The 20366-nt window shown below is 43.2% G+C and overlaps 1 protein-coding gene across 2 annotated transcripts in view; it reads right to left on the reverse strand.

The window, feature by feature from the left end:
* Window positions 1–397: 397 nt before the first annotated feature.
* Window positions 398–20366, reverse strand: part of PIAS1 (protein inhibitor of activated STAT 1) — a 58891-nt gene continuing 38922 nt past the window's right edge. The window contains exons 5-14 of one of the 2 annotated variants that reach the window (XM_032700653.1): window positions 19530–19620; window positions 18893–19027; window positions 15775–15880; window positions 14278–14351; window positions 10082–10242; window positions 8313–8443; window positions 7852–8029; window positions 6631–6773; window positions 6368–6405; window positions 398–4504 (exon numbers count right to left, since the gene is read on the reverse strand). In XM_032700653.1, coding sequence (XP_032556544.1) covers window positions 4469–4504; window positions 6368–6405; window positions 6631–6773; window positions 7852–8029; window positions 8313–8443; window positions 10082–10242; window positions 14278–14351; window positions 15775–15880; window positions 18893–19027; window positions 19530–19620 — 1093 coding nt within the window. In that variant the 3' untranslated portion in view covers window positions 398–4468. Of the gene's footprint in view, window positions 4705–6367; window positions 6406–6630; window positions 6774–7851; window positions 8030–8312; window positions 8444–10081; window positions 10243–14277; window positions 14352–15774; window positions 15881–18892; window positions 19028–19529; window positions 19621–20366 lie in introns of both variants that reach the window. The other variant, XM_032700652.1, reaches the window with a different exon arrangement.

Here is a 20366-nt window from a genome sequence, read left to right on the forward strand (position 1 = left end):
CACTCGTTCCCAGTGGGCACCAAGAGCCGAATTCCAACTGATCCAATCACTCCCCACTGCCCAGGACAGTGGAGAACAAATCCTTTCACACACACAGTGGAAAAGCCTGGATGTCACAGGGACTGGGCAGCTCCCAATCCCTCTGGATTACTCCAGAAGGCAGCTGTATCCCAACAGGCTGGGGGGGGGAACATTCCCAAAGGGAAGCTGGCAAAGAGGAATCACACTCGGGACACACTCCAGGAATAAAGCAGAGCTGGCAGAGCTTGGAGGGACAGGAGTGAGACACCCCAAGCCACAAACAACTAAAAGCAAAGCATTCCAGGTCCAAAAGAACCACAGCAATCACCCTCTGCCCCCTCCCTCCCTTTCCCCCCCCCCCTCAGGAAACACAACATAACTGAATGCTTTTTATTACATCTAAAGATTTCTACAGAAACAGGTAACATTCAATAGGTAAACCAGTTGGTTTTTTTTTCCAATGCATATAATAAATATTTTCACTTGGTACTTTTATACAAACTGACATTGGTCTACTATACATTTTTAAAAGCCATTTACTGGTTTGGCATGCCAAAGTATGGAAACTAGGAGAAAAGTCTTAAGGCAATGAATGACAGGTTTAAATTCATGGAATTAATGGTAATTTTTAATATTCTGCTTATATACATTTTTTTTCCCTTTGTTAATTAAAACAATTAACAGCAGCACTTTCGGGGACCACCAGCAATTTTCCCTTGTTAGAAATCTAAGTTCTGTTAAAAAAAAAAAAAAAGAAAACAAGTTACACTGATAAAACCAAAATCTTTTCTATTTAAAATGTGCTTAAAAACCTGAAATGTTAAACTGCAATAAAAATTAACTTTTCAAACGTTCTCCTCACAGTCCTCAGCTCTGCTTTGGGAGGCAGGTCCACCAAAGTCCAAGGAAAAGCCATCAGCCATCCCATCCTTGAAAGGGTTACGGAATCCTTGCCATGGAGAGGAGGGGGGGAAGCCTGGGATTGGTATTCCATCCCTAAGGAAGTGCTGGGAAGTTTTTAAGGGATAGTTTAGTGTGGGTTTTCATCTTCCAAAGGATGCAGGAGTGACTCAAAGCCACCCTGCTCCTCCAGGAGCTGTGTGTGCACGGACACACACGGAGCTCTGGAACACACATCCCACTCCTCTCAGGGAAGAATTCTGGGATAAGGGACCGCTATCCTAAGGATCACAGCAACTGCCACCTGCAGGGAACGGAGCAGGAGCACAAGCCAGGACTTGTGACCTAAAGGAGCCAAGTTTTGGAGTGAGGTTTGCGGGGAATGGTGGAGAACTCAGACTGAGACTTCTACCAAGCAACGTTCACCGTGGTCAGAGGCACAGAGAATTACCCAGCTCCAGGGAACACCCGGGCACGACACAGGAATACTCACAAAGCACATGGATAATACCACAAAGGAGGACTGGAGACCGTTGCTGGCCCTTCTTTGCAGAGCACTGAGGTTAAAAATGCCAGCGGGGCACTGAGAGCCTTTCCCCCCGCGGGGGGCACCGGCAGGAACTGGAAGACGCCGTCGGCCGACCTCACCTTCCCAAACCCAGGCATCAGTCACCTCATCCCGGGATACCACACACTCCCACGGTTCAGGTTGGATGCGATAACAAGATTTTTAATACCAAAAAAGTGACACAAAGCTGCTCTTCGGGTCGTCTGTAACAACACAGTCAATGGAAACGTCGCCACGAGCGTCGGAAAAGCAGCCGCGGGCTCTCCCGGGTTCCTGGTGTTCCAGAGCCTGGGACACGCTCCTGGAACAACCCAGGGCAGCCACACTCCAGATTTACAAAGATCATAGCAAATATGCTCTGAAGTTACCAGGTTAGTATCCATGACTACAAGGTATGAGATATATTCCTAGTGTAGGTTTAATCACTTCAAAATCAGACTGTTTAAAAAATAAGTATTTCCCATTTTCTATCCTTTTATTTATTTTTTTTTTAACTGACATTTAATAAATTATAAAATTGGTGTATGGTGAAATATATATATCAGCCAGATATGTATGAAATACACATGCATGGGAAAAACTATTTAACTCACTTTGAACTCACACACACGGATCTATAAATACATATATACACACACATATACATATAAACACAAACATTTTGTTTTGCAAAATTCAAGTCAACTATTTAGTGGCAGAGGGATGCTGTAAAAACACTAAAAACGATTTTGATGCCACATAATGTGAACCTTTCAAATAACCATACGACTGATCATACAGCAATACCTAATGCTACTTGGATTAAAGATTTTTTTTTCTTTTTTTTTTTCCTTTTTTTTTTAAACCTTTTTTCCTTTTTTTTTTTCTTTTTTTCCGTTTTTTTTTTTTTTTTTAAATCAATGCAAGATTTTTTTTCTGAGACGACTTCATAGGCAAAAGGTGGCCCTTGTCAATGCTCGAAGTGAAGAGCTGCAATCAACAGTTTTGGACATGAAAAATTCAGACAAGAATCTGCTAACTGTAGTATTCCTTAACTCTCTTTTCCTGATAAACTTGTTACCTGCACTTTCAACCGGTTATAAAAATATTTTTCACGCCAGAGGAAATATTAACTCTCTCTGACGTGGACTTTGGGACACAAGAGAATCAACTTCCTTCCCTCCCCCTTTCTCTGACTTTAAAGAATCTCCTGAAAAACTGCATTCCAGCTATTTACACATTTGTCACTCTTTAAGAAGAACAGATCAGCCCAAATGACCCATCGGTTCTAAAAAAAGATTTTCCTATGTCATGCACAATGTTAAAAAAAAAAAAAAAATAGAAACCAGGAAGTAAATATGGCTCCAAGTTCAACTGAAAAATCTGGGAAAGCAAAAAGAATTCCAAGGCCAAAGAGAGAAAACTCAATTTCAAAAGCCACTTCCCTAAAAGACTTGGATAGGGAGTCCCTGGGATCCAGGTGGGTGGTTGCTTGGGTTGGGTTTTGGTTTCAGACTCACACTGAACACTGAATATTCATGGGGATGAGCGGGAACTCGGCAGCCCAAGAGCATGATCAGCTGCACAAACCATGCAAGAGTGTGCTGGGAGTTGGATTTTCTCCTTGTATTTGGTTGACAAGTTCACTTGGAAGCAGAAATTTTTGATCCACTGCAGCTAAAAGGAGGTTTTTCCAGAGGGAACAAGGCGGGCCCTGATTCCCAAGGCCGTTGCTACAGGCATGGCTAAGGGGAAAGCACAAGCAGCTCCACAGATTTCAAACTGACACATGCTCAGTATTTTGCTGATTAAGATCTTAAAGTTATTGGAACAGGGTTTTATAGGAAGTTCTTAGAAACAAAACCCTCCAGTCCAATGTGTTGACGTATGGATTTGGGGCTGGACTCCATAAAAATGTCCCACAGAAGCAGAGCCAAGGAATTCCTCAGCCTGGGATTTTGTTGAGTCTGGCCCTCAGGAATAACTGAGCCCTGGAAAATGCTGAGTTGGAAGGGACCCATGAGGATCATCGAGTCCAACTCCTGCTCCTGCACAGGACACCCCAAAACCCACCGTGTGCCTGAGAGTGTTGTTTACACACTCCCTGAACGGGCCTGGAGCTGTGACCACACCTTGGGGAGGCTGTTCCAGTGCTCAACCACCTTCTCCTGAGATCCAACCTAACCCTGACTCAGCTTTCCTGCCTTTCCCTCAGGTCCTGTCACTGATGAACTTGCCACGTGCTCGACTGAAGCGTGGAACTCAAAAGTTGTCTGAATTAAAGGGTCACACAGAGATGACAAAAAACTCCTAAAAAACCAAACCCACTCCTGAAAGGCTCTGTCCTGCAAACAGAAGGGAAGCAGAGCAGGGTCTACTCTGCTGTAAGCATAATAAAATCTGCACTAAACGTGGGATGGGGGAATTAAGATTCCACCACCAAAGGGAAATGTCTCCAAGAGGAGGAAAAACCCTCTCTCCCAAGCTTGAACTTTCAGAAGTTCAGCTCCTTTCCTGGTTATGTTACCGTGAGGAAAATAATGCCATTTGTGTCCAAACTAGAGGGGAAAAAAAGAAAAAGAAACTCACATGACAAATGCACAGGTGTAAAATCTTCAGCATCCATAAAAATGAACTGAAGCTCCTTGTTTTTGTTATTTTTTTTTTTTGTCGTTTTGTGTTTTTTTTTTCTTATTTTTACCAGTGAGGCCATCTTAGGTTTATATACAAAAGTAAAACTGAAAATATACTTTTGTTCTCTGTACACGTAAATTTTTTTTTTCCCCCTAAAAAAGGAAAAAAAAAAAAAAGAAAACAAAACGAAATGAAAAAAAAAAAAAAAAAAAACAAAAAAAAACCAAAACAAAAACAAAACTTTGTCTTATGTTTCTAACATAAAGTAAAAACCAAGCACAAAGATTTCCTCTGTCCAAAAAGGATCAGTCCAATGAGATAATGTCTGGTATGATACCAAAGATTGACGCCGTGTCCGTGCTGCTCCTACTTGCAACGGGATGCCCATGATTCTCTCGCAGGCTGTTGGAGGAAACAAGACTGCTGTTACTGCCACTATTGCTACCATTTGTGGCTGGCAGGGAACTGCTTCCTCCTGCATTGAGCTGATCGAGAAACATCTGGGATGAAGTGTAGGGGAAAAAACGGGAGTGTAAAAGTTCTTGATCATCGGACGCGGAAACCGCCGCGGCTGCGGCGGCAAGGAGGGAGGTGTTGTAATGCTGGGGGGAAAAACAACAAGTTAAACTTCAGACACAGGACAGGTTGGATTCAGAGCAGCACAAAGTGAAGGGGTTTGTTAAACTAAAGCTCTGCTGGGTTCGGGGTTTAACGAGGTTTGTGGCAAGGGGGTGACGCGGTGGAGTCTGAGCTCCGCGGCCCCGCACGGCTGAAGCCAAGAGGGACTGGCTGCAGAGTCCTAAAACTGGCTTCACAATCCTAAAACTGGCTGCAGAGTCCTAAAACTGGCTTCACAATCCTAAAACTGGCTGCAGAGTCCTAAAACTGGCTGCAGAATTTCAAAACTGGCTTCAGAATTTCAAAACTGGCTTCAGAATTTCAAAACTGGCTTCAGAATTTCAAAACTGGCTTCAGAATCCTAAAACTGGCTGCAGAATTTCAAAACTGGCTTCAGAATCCTAAAACTGGCTGCAGAATTTCAAAACTGGCTTCAGAATCCTAAAACTGGCTTCAAGATTTCAAAATTGGCTTCAGAACCTAAAACTGGCTTCAAGATTTCAAAATTGGCTTCAGAATTTCAAAACTGGTTTCAGAATCCTAAAATTGGCTTCAGAATCCTAAAACTGGCTGCAGAATTTCAAAATTGGTTTCAGAATTTCAAGACTGGCTTCAGAATCTTAAAATTGGCTTCAGAATTGCAAAACTGCCTTGAGAATTCCAAAAGGAATTGGAAATGCTGGTGTTGGTAAGAGCAAACACTGCCAAGGGAACAGGACTGGCCACACACCCAACCCAGGAAGGAAGGGGAAGCAGCAGCACTGTTTTACCTCTTAAAAAAAACTCCCTGGTGGCAAAATTCCCCGAAATTCAAAAAAAGAAAAATATTGTGCCATCCCCTCAAAAGTCAGAGATCAACCCCAGCTGGGGAAACTCTGTGAAAAATGCATTTACAGCCAGTTTATTCCCATAAGACAGAGCCAAGGCTGTCCCAGGTTATCCTCTCTGGGACAGCCCCTGAAAGGCAAGAGCCTGAGCTATCAGGAATCAGGTTTGAAATACAACTTTTCTGGGGGAATTTTGCTCTCAGTGTTTCTTTCCACTGTGATGAAACATTCAGGCTGTTCAGCCTTGCTCCCCAACATTTCTGCACTGGCACTATCAGTGCAGCACTCCTTGTTTCAGAGTAATTCACTTACCTGTGTTTTAGTGAATATTCCTAAATCCATATTCTAGAGTGCAGGCCCTGCTCTTAATTAAGATATGAAAGAGTCCCTCTATATTTAGTGCCATTTTCCTGCTTAGCACTGCAGGAAGGGCAAGTAAGACATCCCAGCCCCTTCTTTTCCTGGAGAAAAGTGACCCAGCAGGACTGTCCAGAGTCCCAGGGGTGGGACCTCAGGGCTGGAAAATGAAGGAGGTGCTGCTGCTCCTTCAGCCCCAGCCCAGGGTCATCCCACAGGAAAAACTGGCTGCTGAGCTTAACCCCTGGATACCAAACTGTTTGGTTTTTTGTTGTGCCTCATCCTTCACCTGTGTTTAGGCAATGCTTCTCTTGTGTTTGGTCACGGTTTGTGTGGATAAAAGAAAGCTGCAGCCTCCCTAATTTCACACCTACATCATAAATCTGCTCCTACACAGCCAGGCCAGCAAGTCCTGCCTTGGAAAAAGAATGTTTGCCACAGGACTTGATTTGCCTTGACTTACCTGATTGTCTCCTGACAGGAAAGGGAAGAAATCTAAACCTGTGAAGAGATTAAAAAAAGAAAAATTAAGCTTCTCAAAACAAAAAAAAAAAGAAAAGCACCTCCTCATTTCTTCACCATTTATTTTGAAATAAAACCAGCATAATATTGACGTCACTTCAGATTTTTTTCACTACCAGAGATATTAACCTTTTTTTTTTTTCTTTTACAATAGTTACTATTGCTTGGAGAGCTGTATTTAGAGGTGCAGAGCCAGAAGCTCACCTTGCAAGTCATAAGGCATTGGTGTCATATGGAATGGATGCCTGTAGTCTTGGATAAGTGATGTGTTGATGTAGCTGGTGTCAACAGCAGGAAGGCTTGGTGTTCTAGACACAGGAGATGCTTGATGGGGTAAATTCAAAATGCTGCAGGAAACAAAGGCTTGTTACAAATACAGAAGAGTCTTGGCTTTCTTGTTGTCCCATGCAGGGGATGCTTATTTTCAAATTTAGCTCCTAATTCAAATTTAAATTTAAATTTTCCCAATTTAACTCCATGATTCAAAATGCATCAAGAACTTTGTGAAAGATGTGCAATTGTTAAATTTTAAAGCTTCACAAATGCACCTCGATGGATCTTGTAGGGAACTGGAAGAAACATGGGCAACACATGTTCCCCAGGCTTTCCCACAGGAAAACCCTTTATCAGGAGGGTTCACTCAGTCCAAGACAGGTGAAATTCAGCAAAATTAAAAGGGAAGTTCAGTCTCAAAGAGCAGAAACTGAGGACTCTCCCTGTAAATGGTACTGGGATCTCTGTTCTAAATATGTTATTGATACTCCCAAGCCAGGACCAGACAATCCCAAAGGAATCCTGAACCCCAAATCCCTCAGGAATCAGTGGAACACCACAACACTGATACCCCACAAGGTAATCAGCAAATGAGGACAGAAAAAAAAAAAAAGGTCTTGAGGAGTTTTAAGTGGTCACTGAGTCACTCCCATTCCTGGGGGAGGAATCACTCCAACAACAGGATCCCTCTGGTTTAGGCTTGGTTTTGATCCCTGGATATTTATGTAAACCAGGAGCTATTTCCAGCCTGGCTGCTCAGGTGGGGCCAGGTTGTGGCAAACCCCACACCCTCCCACACCACACCCTGCTTCTCCTTGCTCTCTCCAAAGGTGCTGCTTTTCCAGTTCCCTATGGAAGAAAAGCACTCCCAGACTTGCAAAAAAACAGACTTGGAAGCCACAATTTTTTTGCACCATTTTACATCATTTTCACAACTATAACTGAAATATTTCATTGTGTTGCACACTTAACAGCTCAAAGTTGTGATTCCCATCATAGGCCTTGTGAGCTGAGAGCAAACCCACGTGCTCTAAGCTACTGAATGAGGATATAACCCAAATACAGAACTTTATAGATGTAATTTATTTTGAAATTTATGACTTCTGTCCACCATGAGCATATTCTCTCTGCACTGGCCTATTTTATCCTCACCCCTTATTATTTAATGGTGATGCTGGAGATATGGAAGGACAGCTCCTCTTGGCAGATGGTTCCTCCTCCTCCTCATCTGACGAGCTGTCGATGGTCAAATCGATCACTTCCACTTTCTTATTTTTATTTGACTGTTGGTGAGAAGACACCTGATGTTCCAAGGAAGAGCTTATGCATCCTATACAAAGTAAGTCAACAGGAAAAGCTGCAGCTTAAACCAACACTACAATCAGAACATCACAGTTTATTATAAAGCTGTAATTCAAGACGACAAAATTACACAACGTTGGTTAACTTAAAAGCCCCAAACAGGTATTACTCAAGTACTTGTTGTCACAAATGATCATTAAAGCTACAAACATACATTTAAAAATGAGCATTTTGAGAGCTTAAAGGACCATCAATACTCAAGGGTTCCCACTGTAGGAACTTCAGTCCACACACCCCAGAACATGACTCACCATCCACGCCGTTGTAAGATGCTGTTACTTCCTGCACTTCCTTCTTGGATCTCATGGGAGCCCAGGATCCATCCTCCTTAAACTGAATTTCATCACAATCTGTACAAAACTTCAGGATTTCCATGAACAACCTGGCCACCAAAAACATTTGATATCAGTCCTCCAAAAGAGCTCGGTTCCTTTTTTCTCCTCCAATACCTTTATTAGTCACTGCAACTCTGAATCAGCGTTAAAACAAAAGCTTTCATTGCTCTGCCTTTCTCTCATCTGCTTCCTTGACAAAAAGGAACCATGGGAAAAATTCAAATATTATCTAAGAGGAAAATGTGCACATGTATTTCAAAGCACTGTGAGTGGGATCCTGCAGAGCTCCTGACACAGAACTCTCCCTTTCCCTTTCACCAACGTGAACCAGGATTAAAAAACAATCTCCTCCTCACCCATATTTACCTTTGCCAGTACTTAACTGAGGAAGCCCATCTTTAAAGGAGTCCAAACAGCTGAGAATCAAAGGACTTGTATTTTCTGAAACTTCCTAACAAATGCTGAGCTTGAGAATCTGAACTTGCAGCCTCTTCTCCTACCGGTACCTCCTAAAACTTTGGGATCCTGGCACCACATCACTGCCAGTGGGAATTCCAGCTTTGGACCAGGACTATTCCCATGGTTCTGCAGGAAAGAGACAGTTCCCTCTTTCCCAGACTGAAACATTTTCTAGCAATAACCTTCTCTTTGGGATGCTCTAATTAGATCAGCTAATCTCCAACATCTGCACTTGGCAACACAAGAAGAAATAAGGAAAATGTGTTGGGTTAATTATTCCTGCTCCTTGGCTTTACTATTTTAGGCAGAAACCTCCAACAAGGAATCCCAAAGCTCTTGGATCCAAAGCAGAGGACCTGGAAATCTCAGGATCCAGGAATCCAAAGCAGCCTGGGCAGCCCTGAGTGGCTCTTCAAGGCCATAAAGGGGCCCCTGAGTGACCTTAAGCTCCCCAAAATGAAGCATATAATCCCTAAAAAAGACTCAAATCATTTCTGAGGGGTTTTTCTGGGCTTCTGTTTGTCTCAGGGTTTTAGTTTTGCTTCTGATGGTTTTGTTTGTTTGTTTTGGTTTTTTTTTCTGTTTGTATCCTCAGAAGCCTCAACTTGTTCTCTTCCTTTATCACACTTTGGAAAGAAGATTCTTCTCTAAGAAATTCAAATGCAAACCCAGGAATACACACCTGGCACAGACCAACCCTAAATTTCTTTATTTTTTTGATGCTTTGCAAGGAGGCAGTACCAGGGAATCAATCTCTGTGTCACTTTGTATAGATGGCAACTCCCCAAGTGTGAAATTGTACATGGAATTGTACATGGACTTGGAGGGCTGGCAGGATTTATTTGCTCTAACGTGTCTGCTATTAAAAAATACCAGCTTTGTGCAGTTGCTCCATTAAAAGAATATACATGTGCTGTTTTCACCTAGGAATTCAGCACTGTAGAACACGGGAAAAAAAAGCCATTTTAGGCCGGACAGCTCAAAAATTTACCCAGGATTGGAAGGAATACCTTTCATTATTATTAAATTTAATAGTTTGACGAGCACAGTTCTTCCAGAACGTTGAATGAAGAGGTATTTGGTCATTAATTCTTCACCAACAGCAGGGAAATTAAATAATATGATGAGTGAAAACAGGCAGATCACCAGGAATTCAGAGCCCTGGACGTGGACAAGGAGCAGAGGGTGTGAGGCACACCCTTGATTTGGTTTTAAGCTTTACTTACCCATCAATAATGAGATGTTCATAGGGAGCCTTCTTGTCACAGACAGGGCAAACCCAGGTTGGTTTCTTCTCATTCATCTGAATATAGAGAGTGGCATCAAAGCACTGCAGGTGGGAACAGGTCAGGGCCCTGCAGGGGATGGTCAGACGCATCTTACCAAGCTGGAAGAGAAAAAAAAAACAACAAGAAAACAAGATTAAAACAAGATTGTGTTATTTTAGTATTAAATTAACCATCAGGGGATTCCTGTCTGAAAAGGGACAAGGTTGAGTTTTACTCCGGAAAAGTCACACATCTGAGATTTGATTAAAATACGTGGCACATCCACTGCTGCCTCCTTCCTGTAGGTTTGAAATGGCATCAAAATGAATAAAATCATGTTTTAAACAATATTTGGTCAAGGAAACTAAGAATACAACCCTCCATATTCCTGAAACAAAATACAGGGTTCACTGAGCACCTGGAACATACCAGTGTCCTGGAGGCACCAAAGAAAGAATTCTTCTTCTTTAGTATTTTACCATTAAAGTATCATTACACTGAATGCAAAATTGATTAGACAGTGAAAAGCATTTCATAATTATCTGAAATAAGTTTCCCTCTCCTCACAAAACCCAAGCAGTTGTTTTGTGGCCAAGTGCTTACACTGCAGCTTAGGAGGGGCCCGGACTGACCACACTAAAGGTAAGAAGTAGGAATGTCTAAACAAGGCTTTTCCCACATTAAAAACCAACAAAACAATTCTTTATTAAGAACTGTTTATACTGAGGAGTTTGGAGTTATATCTCTTTGGCTAAAACACACACAATTCCAGCAGTGGGTGGGAGTAGAACTGGTTTTAGGCCTGGCTCAACCCAGCCCCGTGGCCAGGCTGATCCTGAGCAGTACAAGAGGGATGCCACAGGATGGCACCAATCTCCCAATATCCCCAAACTCAAAACAATCTCAAGAACAAAGGCTCCACTCACAGGCCACCACTTCCTCCATGATGCTTTCATTTTTTTTTATTCCCCTTAAGCAGAAATCCCTCCACCCCATTCCCAGTAAACTCGGGGTAGCTGCAGGATCTCGCTCGTTTTTCCTCCCTCTGGCTCTCAGTGACTGTCCCAAACTCCCCAGCAGATGGGAGGGGGGCACAGAATTCCCAGGAGAGCCCCAGGAGTGGTGGCAGAGCCTCAGCCCCACGGCAAGAGGTGCTTTTTGTGCCATGTGTTTGGCACCCCCTCCCTCCAAAGCCATGACCAAGCACATTATTTCCATCCCATAACCAACCCCCAGCACAGCCAGGCTCCCTGATCCGTGTCTGTCAGGAATCCTGAGCTCCCAGATGGTGGGTCAATGGCTCATTTGTCTTTTGGGCACAGTCAAGTCTCCCAGCTCAGGGAGCACCAAGAGTAAGGAGAGAGAAAACCTGGATGGTTCTCTGTGGCTCCAAATGAAAATCAGGAAGGTGAGAGACAAGTGCTGCAGGAAGGACAGAAATAACCATCTCCTGGGGGGAAAAAAGCAGGCTGAAACCAGGAACATTTTCCCCAGGTTTTGGTATAAAACCTGAGCCTCTGATTTCTCAGGAGCAGTTAAATTTAGCCAAAAATCAGCATATTCAGTGTTAACAAGTTGATGCTCCTTTCCCATTTTTGGCATTAAATCCCTGGATCAGCTCTGCCACGCTGGCCAAGCTGGGTCAGAACTGACAACAAAAAGGTCCTAAAAGGAGGGCTGCATCCCAGCTTTGGGAAGCCTGTGATTCCCAGCACTGTGGCTGTTTGATTCCTGCCTCCTGGCAGCCAAAGAAACGCTGCATTAATTCCTTTTCCAAGCACACAAAACCCTTCTATCTAAAACTGATTCTATTCTAAAAAACCCACCCAAAGCAGGAGCTCAGGATTTGTAAACAAATCCCCCCAAACCCCTGGTAAAAGGCTACATTTGGAATTTCTGCTCAGTTAAATATTTGCTCCGGCTGCAGAGCCTGGGATTTATTTATTTGTACTTCCAGGGGGGAAAAAAAGAACATGAATTCGAGTGTCTTCCTGAAATCCAGGCTCAGTCCAGCCCCTTTGCTGCTGTATCCTGGATGGATCCAGGCAGCAGTTAAGGGCAGTTTTCCCTCCCTGGTCTCAGAGGCCTCTGTGCTATAAAAAGCTCGGGAGCAATCCAAAACAAATTCCCAGGAAGCTCCTCCTCTGTGCTGTTCTGAGGGCAAAATAAAGGTTAGAGAGACTAAACCCAGCACCCCCAGTTATTTTACTGGATACAAATCCCAGCCAGGAGAGGGGAGAGCAGCACCCCCACACTCCCAGAGCTGAAGGAACATCCTTCTCATCCTTCCTTCATCTCTCATTCTGCTCCTGGAGACCAAATCAGCATTTTCAGGGTGTGTTGTTTTCAGAGCATTCAAGCTGGAGAAAACAACCACAAAAAACCCAAGACAAAAAAATCCTCCCTGAGCCAAACGTTTATGAATTATCAAGTAAAAATATGGAGGCTGTAAATGAAATTACGGTCAGACCTGAGGACAGTCTGAACCGAGGTAAAACCTTTCTGTTCACAGGCTGAAAGGTTCCATCTCTGTCCCAATGAACCTGGGATGGATTATTCCAAGAGCTGCAGTAAAATCAGGCAGCACTGAATAAGGAACACACTGGAAAAAGTCAAGTGTAACTGTTTTGTAGGCATTAAAATGACAAATATGCTCAGAATAATCTGCTGTAGACTTTGTTTTGTACGTCTCTCACAAAAACAGTGCATTTGAAAGAGGAAATTCTGGCAAAGGTGAGAATTCTGAAGAGTCACATCCTACTGTCTGATGCTGTTTTGTTGTTTTGCCCCTGGCAGAACTCAGAGAGCAAAGGAGAATTTGGCATCTTTAGGCTCTGCCAAACCTGCAGTCCTAAAGGGAAAACTGGAGGGGATATTCCTGCTCTAATCCCAACCCACCTGAACTGCACCCAGAGGAAAAAAATGCACCTAAAAGCACTGCAGAGGAGCTTTTATCAGACTGGAGGCAAAGAGGACAAACAGAAATGTGTCAGAAAACTCCCATGGAATGATCTGTAAACCATCACTTGGACAAATCAAATACAACTGAAGCAAAAATCTCTATTTCTACAAGAAATCTTTCCTACAGATTAACTTTACCTTCCTTATAAATTCCTTATCTTCCTTAGTGTTGATGTGGAGAAAGTCTGAAGATTGAAGATCACGACAATATCCCATTTAAAGATTTATAAGAACATAACACACATATAAAAAGCAACCACGATGTTAATTGTGCTTTTTATGAAGCAGAACTCACGCCTCTAAAAGTTTATCTTGAAGAACATATTAAATAGCTGGAGAAATAAGCTCCAGTTTTGCAAGAATAAAGTCAGTTTAGATTGTTCTTGTTTAGATTTTAAAACTGAGAATTTCACGTCCAGCTCAAGCAGATTGAGCCCAGACCAGGAAACAGATGTATCCTTCATCTTGAAAAGAGGTTAAAAAGTTATACTGCAATAAAGATATTATGTCAGTCAATACACAGAGCAAGTATTCTGAAGCACTGCACTTGAAACAAGTCCCAAAAAAGTGCATATCATGTAAATATTGTGCATTTTACCACTGACAACATAAACCCAGGCACAAACCACTGCATCTACTTGGTAAAAGAACATTTAGCAGGTCAAGATACAGGTTGTCTGTGCCACTTCCACCTTCTTTGGAACTGTTTCTCCCAATTCAAATTTGGAATAAACCAAATTTTGTTTGAACAACCTCTAGGAAACCGCTTTATTTTTAGTTGGAAGATTATTAAATCCTCAAAATATCGAACATAAAATCGATTTCAGATTTCAGATGCTCAACACTTTGACTGCAGGCACTGACTGAAGAGCTGCTTTGAACGGTCAGGTCTCCCCACCTTACCCCTGAGAGTGGTTTTATCAAATCTGCACACTCAGGTGATCAGATTGAACCAGATTTAAATGACACACTTAAATGTATGCTTACATATATTTTGAATAACATCTCCGAGCTAATGGAATCCCTGTTTCCTCAGGGGTGTATCACAGGCTTTTGATGCACGGTGAGAGAGAATTTTCTATCCCCACAAAGTTAAACCAGGTAAACACAAGGTAACCTCTCCCACACACACGTCCCAGATCAGCCACACTTTAACCAGAATCAGTTTGGAGGGAATAAAAAAAAAGACTTACTGGGCAAAGAAGAGACACTCTTAAGCTTGTTGTTGCTATTTCACTGTCTGGATCAGCAGTCAGCTTCTCTTTAACTGTTATTTGAGAGAAAAAAAGGTTGATTTTATGTTAATTTGAAACATAAATTGGGTGATAAAGAAATAAAACAAGACTGAAACCACGTGCTAAACTTTCTACTGGAAGCCAGAGTCTAACTGTTGTTCCAGACTCATCTCAACAGACTTGACTCTCTAGAAAGCCCAGAAACAACAGGATTTAAGAAAGTGAAAAGCAGAAAAGCTCATCTTAAACCAAGATCTCTAGAAAATGTACTTGTACAGAGATGGCTTTTCTCATTTACAGGCAACTTGGCACTTGACCATAAGTTAAAATCCACCCACAAGATGAGCCACTTTGATTTCACTTCTAACTTCAAGCACATGAAGTGAACGTGTTAACAACTCTCACACTCACAAGGACCACTGTAAACCCCCAAAACAGTCATCAAGTGATCCTGTGATATAAAATTGAAAAGCAAATGGAGAAACAGGGAATCAGAAACACTCTGACAAAATCTGAGTTTTAAATAACTGCAGTAAAATATTGGAGCCTTTCATCTCTAGAGTCTTTCACCTCTAGAGTCTTTCACTTCTCCCCATCCTCTGCTTTTACTTACAAGCTTTATAAGCAGTCACTGGTTAAACGAACAAATCAGCCCCATTTTTTCCTGCTCTGAACTGGCCCTACACCTTCATTCTCCCCTTGTTCACACAGAGTAGAAGCCACTTGGAAACTCTCTAGATTTTTGTGCCTTTAAATCAAACTGCCTTAGCACAAGGTAATGCCCAACACTGTGGAGCATTTATTGCTGGACTAATTTCTTTCTTGTGCTGTGTAAAACACATTATCTGAGCATAAAAGAGTAAGAACAGTGATCAGGTGTTGGTATTTTCACCCTCTCCCTGACAAACAAACACGCAGCAGTTTTTGCTTTCGGTTCTATTACACAAACTTAGCCCAACACGTTGTTGTCAGAGAAAACAATAAGGCAGCAAATCTCCCACTCCAGTCTGGAGGGGGTTGGGAGGAGGATTGTGCTGGACACTCTCCCTCCAGGCTCCCTGCAAACCCTGTGCCAGAGGAACAAAAACTGTGCTGATGAATCCTTTCCTCCTCAGCACCCAGGTTCACTGTCAGGCATTTAGTTCAGCCCGAGGTGCTGAATTACCAGTTAACTGTATAAATACAGTTGTTCCATTCTGAAGAAACAAAGCCAGTATGGCTGAACTGAAAGAGATTCTCTTGCATTTTTCCCTTCCCAGTGTCAACAGGGTTCCTGGACTGGCTCCTAATCCAAACAAAGGCCTCTGAGTCTTTGAATTGGAACTGAATACAAAGAACACCACTATCAGATTCCCAAAACCCAGGGAACTGTAGGAAGTCCAAACCTCGGGTAGCACAGTGCTGTCTGAAATCTCCCTTTAAAAAGCTGTTTTCCCTGTTAAACATCAGACATACTCAGGGCTCTGGAGTGATCCGGGTTCCGAATTCCCTTCGCTCGCAACCTCTGCAGGAGCACCGTGGAGGACAACTGCTTCACCAGGTACACTGCCATGGAATAGTTCTGGGAACACAGCAAAACAACACAGGAAACACTGATTTCATCAAAAGACAGCTTGTATTTTATACCACTTGTTCTGTGTTCCTAACAGGCTCGAGACAGCAAAGTTTTCAGAACAGAGAAAACCCCTCGTGCTCCAGGAAGTTCACAGGGCTGGAGTTTGGGATGCAACACAAGTGACTTCATGCTTTACTGAGATTTAACTGCAAACCAAGCTATTAAAACAGCACTTAGGACACTTCTGGAAGTTTTACATCTCATTCAGGACATGCAGCCCCTTTCAGCAGGGTAACTTTACATTACTCTGTGTCAGTGCATTTAATTTTACAGGGATGATGTGAGGTACTGCCCCTGTGTCCATGTATTTAAGGGAAGCTGTCAGGTCAAATATTATCAGAACTTTTCCTTTTTGTTTTTTTTTCTAGTAAAAGCTTATTTTGTTTTCAAAACAGGAAAGGGAGTAGTGATGCCTCTTCCAAAGGAATACCTAAAAAGACGCATCACCTGCAGGATCTGCTACTCAGTCTGGAAGCACTGTTCATCTTTTCCTTACTTTGCTGCACTTAGCTGTGTCTGAAACAAGAACTTCACTGCTGAAGCAGAACAGAAGAAAGGCAGTGAAGGAGTTCAGGAGTTCAGAGGGGCCAGGACGTGCTCTGGAGAACCAGCCCAAGAAGTCACCGCTCCCACGTCCTGTCCTTCCCCTCCCAGGAGCTCGGGTCACTTCCCCACCAGCCTCAGCAGAGCTGACCCTGCCAATTTTCCTTATCCATGCCAGGGAAAAGCCATGGATGCTCCTTTCTGCCAATACATTGGGATTCAAGCAGGTTGGATGCAGAAGTCCAACTCTGCCAGGCCCCCCTTCCCTCGAGGGCCGAGCTCTTCCTGGCATCGAGTTCAAACCACAGCCTGGCATTTCTGAAGCTCTGATTTTTCTTACAAGTTTCTAAAAAAGCAGGTTATAAATGTCTTTCTAAAAATGTGAGATTGTACTGTGCATTCATCAGCAACACCCCAAAATGGAAAGGACAAATCTCGTGTTCTCACATTAGGGCACATCAATTATTTTGATATAAACATTATTGGCTAAACCTGTAGCTGCATTCATACAATTTAAATTGAAAAATGAAAGGCTTCCCCCCCAGCAACTGCCACATGTGTTTTCACTTAAACAAAAAAAAAAAAAATCCATACAATTGTGACATCTACTAGGTTTTATTTAGGATGCCACCAGCATGCAAAGGCGGGGTTTCAGTAATATATCTCACCACAAAATTACTCAAATTGAAATGGCATCAGAAACACCACATTTTAAATATTTCATTCTTACAATGACTGCTTCTCACATCGTTAAAAACCACTACTGCTTTAACTTGTTTGTTTAATGCCTCAATTAGTATAGAAGTTAGAAAAATGCTAATTAACGTTGTGAAATTATTTACCGACAGCTTGAATCTACAAAGGCAGGAACTCGCCCAAGGCAGCTGGTACAGAAGGCTCTTGAAACAGATTGTGGAAAAATCCCAGAGATGACTCCAGGAAAGGTAGAGAGCACCAGTTGGGACATGCAAGTGACTCTTGAGGGGAGGGGAAGAGGGGAATCCAAATTTTGTATTAGATGGGCAGACCCGGAAATAAAATAATTCCTCACATTTAACTCTCAAAGAATCACTTCAGGATTGTGTCTCACAATCACAGGATGGGTTGGGCTGGAAGGAGCCTTAAAACTCAACCCATTCCACCCCCTTGCATGGACAGGGACACCTCCCACTGGACCAGGTTGCTCCCACCTGGATTTGAGCACTTCTGGCATCTAATGCTCCTGAGAAGTTACCCAACATGTTCCTTATAACTGAAATATCTGTGAAGCCTGAGAACCAACTAGTTCACAGGAGACTGACTGGGAGTCCAGGGCATTCCTTCTCCCTAAATCCTCCCTGATCCTCCCAAGCACTCAGAGCAATATCAGGATCCAACCCCTTGCATGGAGGCACTTCTGCACTGTGAACCAAACCAGTTCTGACACCTGCAGCTCTCATGAGAGAAAAGAAGGTTTTTTTTGAAGGATCATCCAGCCATCATTTATTCCACAATCTGGATGGAGACTGTTTTCTGCTCCACAAGAAATCCATCCCCAAATGCCCTGGTGGTGTTTTAGAGCTGCCCATTGTGCAGGATTGGGCTGTAAGCATTTTTCCAGGCTGGATCAGGAATCCTGGGCTTTGCACACTGACAAATTCTTGGACAAGGTTTCACCTCAGGACAATTCTCGGCACTTCTAATAACAGGATGGTTGCAGTGGCACCAGCACACGCTGCCCCTGGAATGCCCATCCAGCAGGTTTGGTGCCAGCACTGAAAGCACTTCACTAATTCATGGACTCATTTACTGAAGTCACTTTTTGCAGCATGTTCCAGATTTAATTAGTCCAGTGGAACATCAGCAATTTTACACCACCAATTGTAACGTTCTCCCCACAGACACACACCAAAAAAAAAAAGTGATAAAACTGTGAGTTTTTAAATACGAAATGTAAGAATGGCAGTTGTGAGAAGAGAAATGTAAAAAGGCCAATGAAATCTGCTGGGTCCTGCTGAGCTGTGATGCTTTATGTCCACACTCACAGCTCTAAAGGGCCACTCTGTCCTGAATGTCACATGCTGGGTACAAGTCAAAGCCAAGATAAGGTTTGTCGAGTCCCTGAAGTCAGGAAGAGCTTGAAGTCTGAAGTTTGGCCAAATCAACAAACAAAAATCTTATAGGATGTCTTGATCTCGTTATCTGAGCCCTCAGTGAGTCACAAAGGTGGGTGGGGGGTGAAGAGGGAGAGCTCACACCACAAAAACGTGAGCGCACTGATCTGAGGGAGCACGTCCTATCTCCTGCCATCAAGGAATTCCATCAAAAGAAGGAACAGTCCAGTGCTGCTGCACCAAGGGCTTTCTGCACAATTAAACCTGCTTATCTTTCAGATCTTTCAAAGCACAAACTGCCAAGGTTTGAGCAGCCACTTACTCTCCCGATCTCCGCGGTCCAGGAGACAACGATTGTGTTTGGTACCGTCGTGGACAACCTGACGAGTGAGGTAATGTTGATTGGTCTGCTGGGGCGCTTTGGTTCAACACCATTTTTGGTTGGTGGAAGGTAGCCCTGGAAATCAAAGCATTTCATCTCTCAGATACACACACAAAAAAAATAATTCAGCGCTGTTTTTGTCTTCTTCTCACCACGACCCTGCCCGAGCTGCGCCCCACCCGAGCCAGGCTTCGACTCAAACAGAGAGAGGGATCAGACAAAGTATCAGGTGTTTTAGAAGCTCTTTCTCCTCACAGAGAAATCTAAAATCCCTGCCCATGGAATATTAAAAGGCCTCTCTCAGCAGTGCTACTGAACCTGCCTGGCCAGCACTGCCCACTCCAACCCCCTGCGCTGCCCCGGGACTGTCACTGGGGTTTGTCAAACACACAAATACACTGTCACGGCTTCTGGAAATTAATCTTCTCCTAAGAAACAATGTACTTAATCTTTTCTAGTCATTCAAACACTCCAGAACGTGAAAACAAAGGTTAGGATAAATTTTCAGGCTAATTTCTGCCAGACAATTCCTAGTGACGCTACCCAAAAACGTGTATCAAAAGAACATCTTACTTACTGGAAGGCTGCATGGTTTCCCATTTACTTTCACACACAGATTGGGTGGGAAGTGATCTTCTTGTGGACAACTGGTTTCTGATAAACAAAACCTAAAAGCAAAGAGCTCCCATCATCTTTCACTTTTAAAGTGACTTCAAGTGACATCTCTTCCTAGAAGGAATTTGTTTTCCACTGAGCAAGGAAAGCACGACAGATCTTGCTGAACACAGTCCTCAAATTAGCTGGACACATCACTGAGCAGGAAAGCCCCCCAAAATTACAAGATGGTTGTAGGTTCCTCCTCCGACTCCCTGAGTTCCTCCCACTGACTGACTCCTTCCCACAGGCAGGTTCCTGCTACAAAAAGACAGCTCATCCCAGTTTCTTTTCTGCCTTTTCTCCAGATCTCTTGACACAAGTCCAGAGTTTCACAAAGGACTAAAGTTAGTCTCTTCCACTGTCCTTCCTCCAGGCAGCTGTTGAGGCACAGCCATGGAACCCTGAGGCCTGTGGCAGATCTTTTAGTTCAGGCAGTTTAATTTATTTACTGAAGTTCAAACAGGCTTATTTGCTGCTGGATCCAAGACAGGACACACCCTTCCCTGTCCCAGGCCAAGATAATGGACAATAGGCAAAGGACCAAGAGCCTCTGAGCTCCCCTGGATTCCTTCCAAGAGACCTGTCCCATCCCATCAGGGTACAGCTTCTCAAGGCAGCTATTCCCAAAAAGGGGGAGCTGCCTCTGTCCCCCTTTTCCCTCATTCCCTCCTCATCCCTTTGTCCATCCAATTCCACACTGAGCCAACCCAGCTTGCTGATACAGAGGATTTCATCAACTTATAATAAACTTGTGGAA

The sequence above is a fragment of the Chiroxiphia lanceolata genome, chromosome 12 (assembly GCF_009829145.1).
Source record: "Chiroxiphia lanceolata isolate bChiLan1 chromosome 12, bChiLan1.pri, whole genome shotgun sequence".
Taxonomy (NCBI): Eukaryota; Metazoa; Chordata; class Aves; order Passeriformes; family Pipridae; genus Chiroxiphia; species Chiroxiphia lanceolata.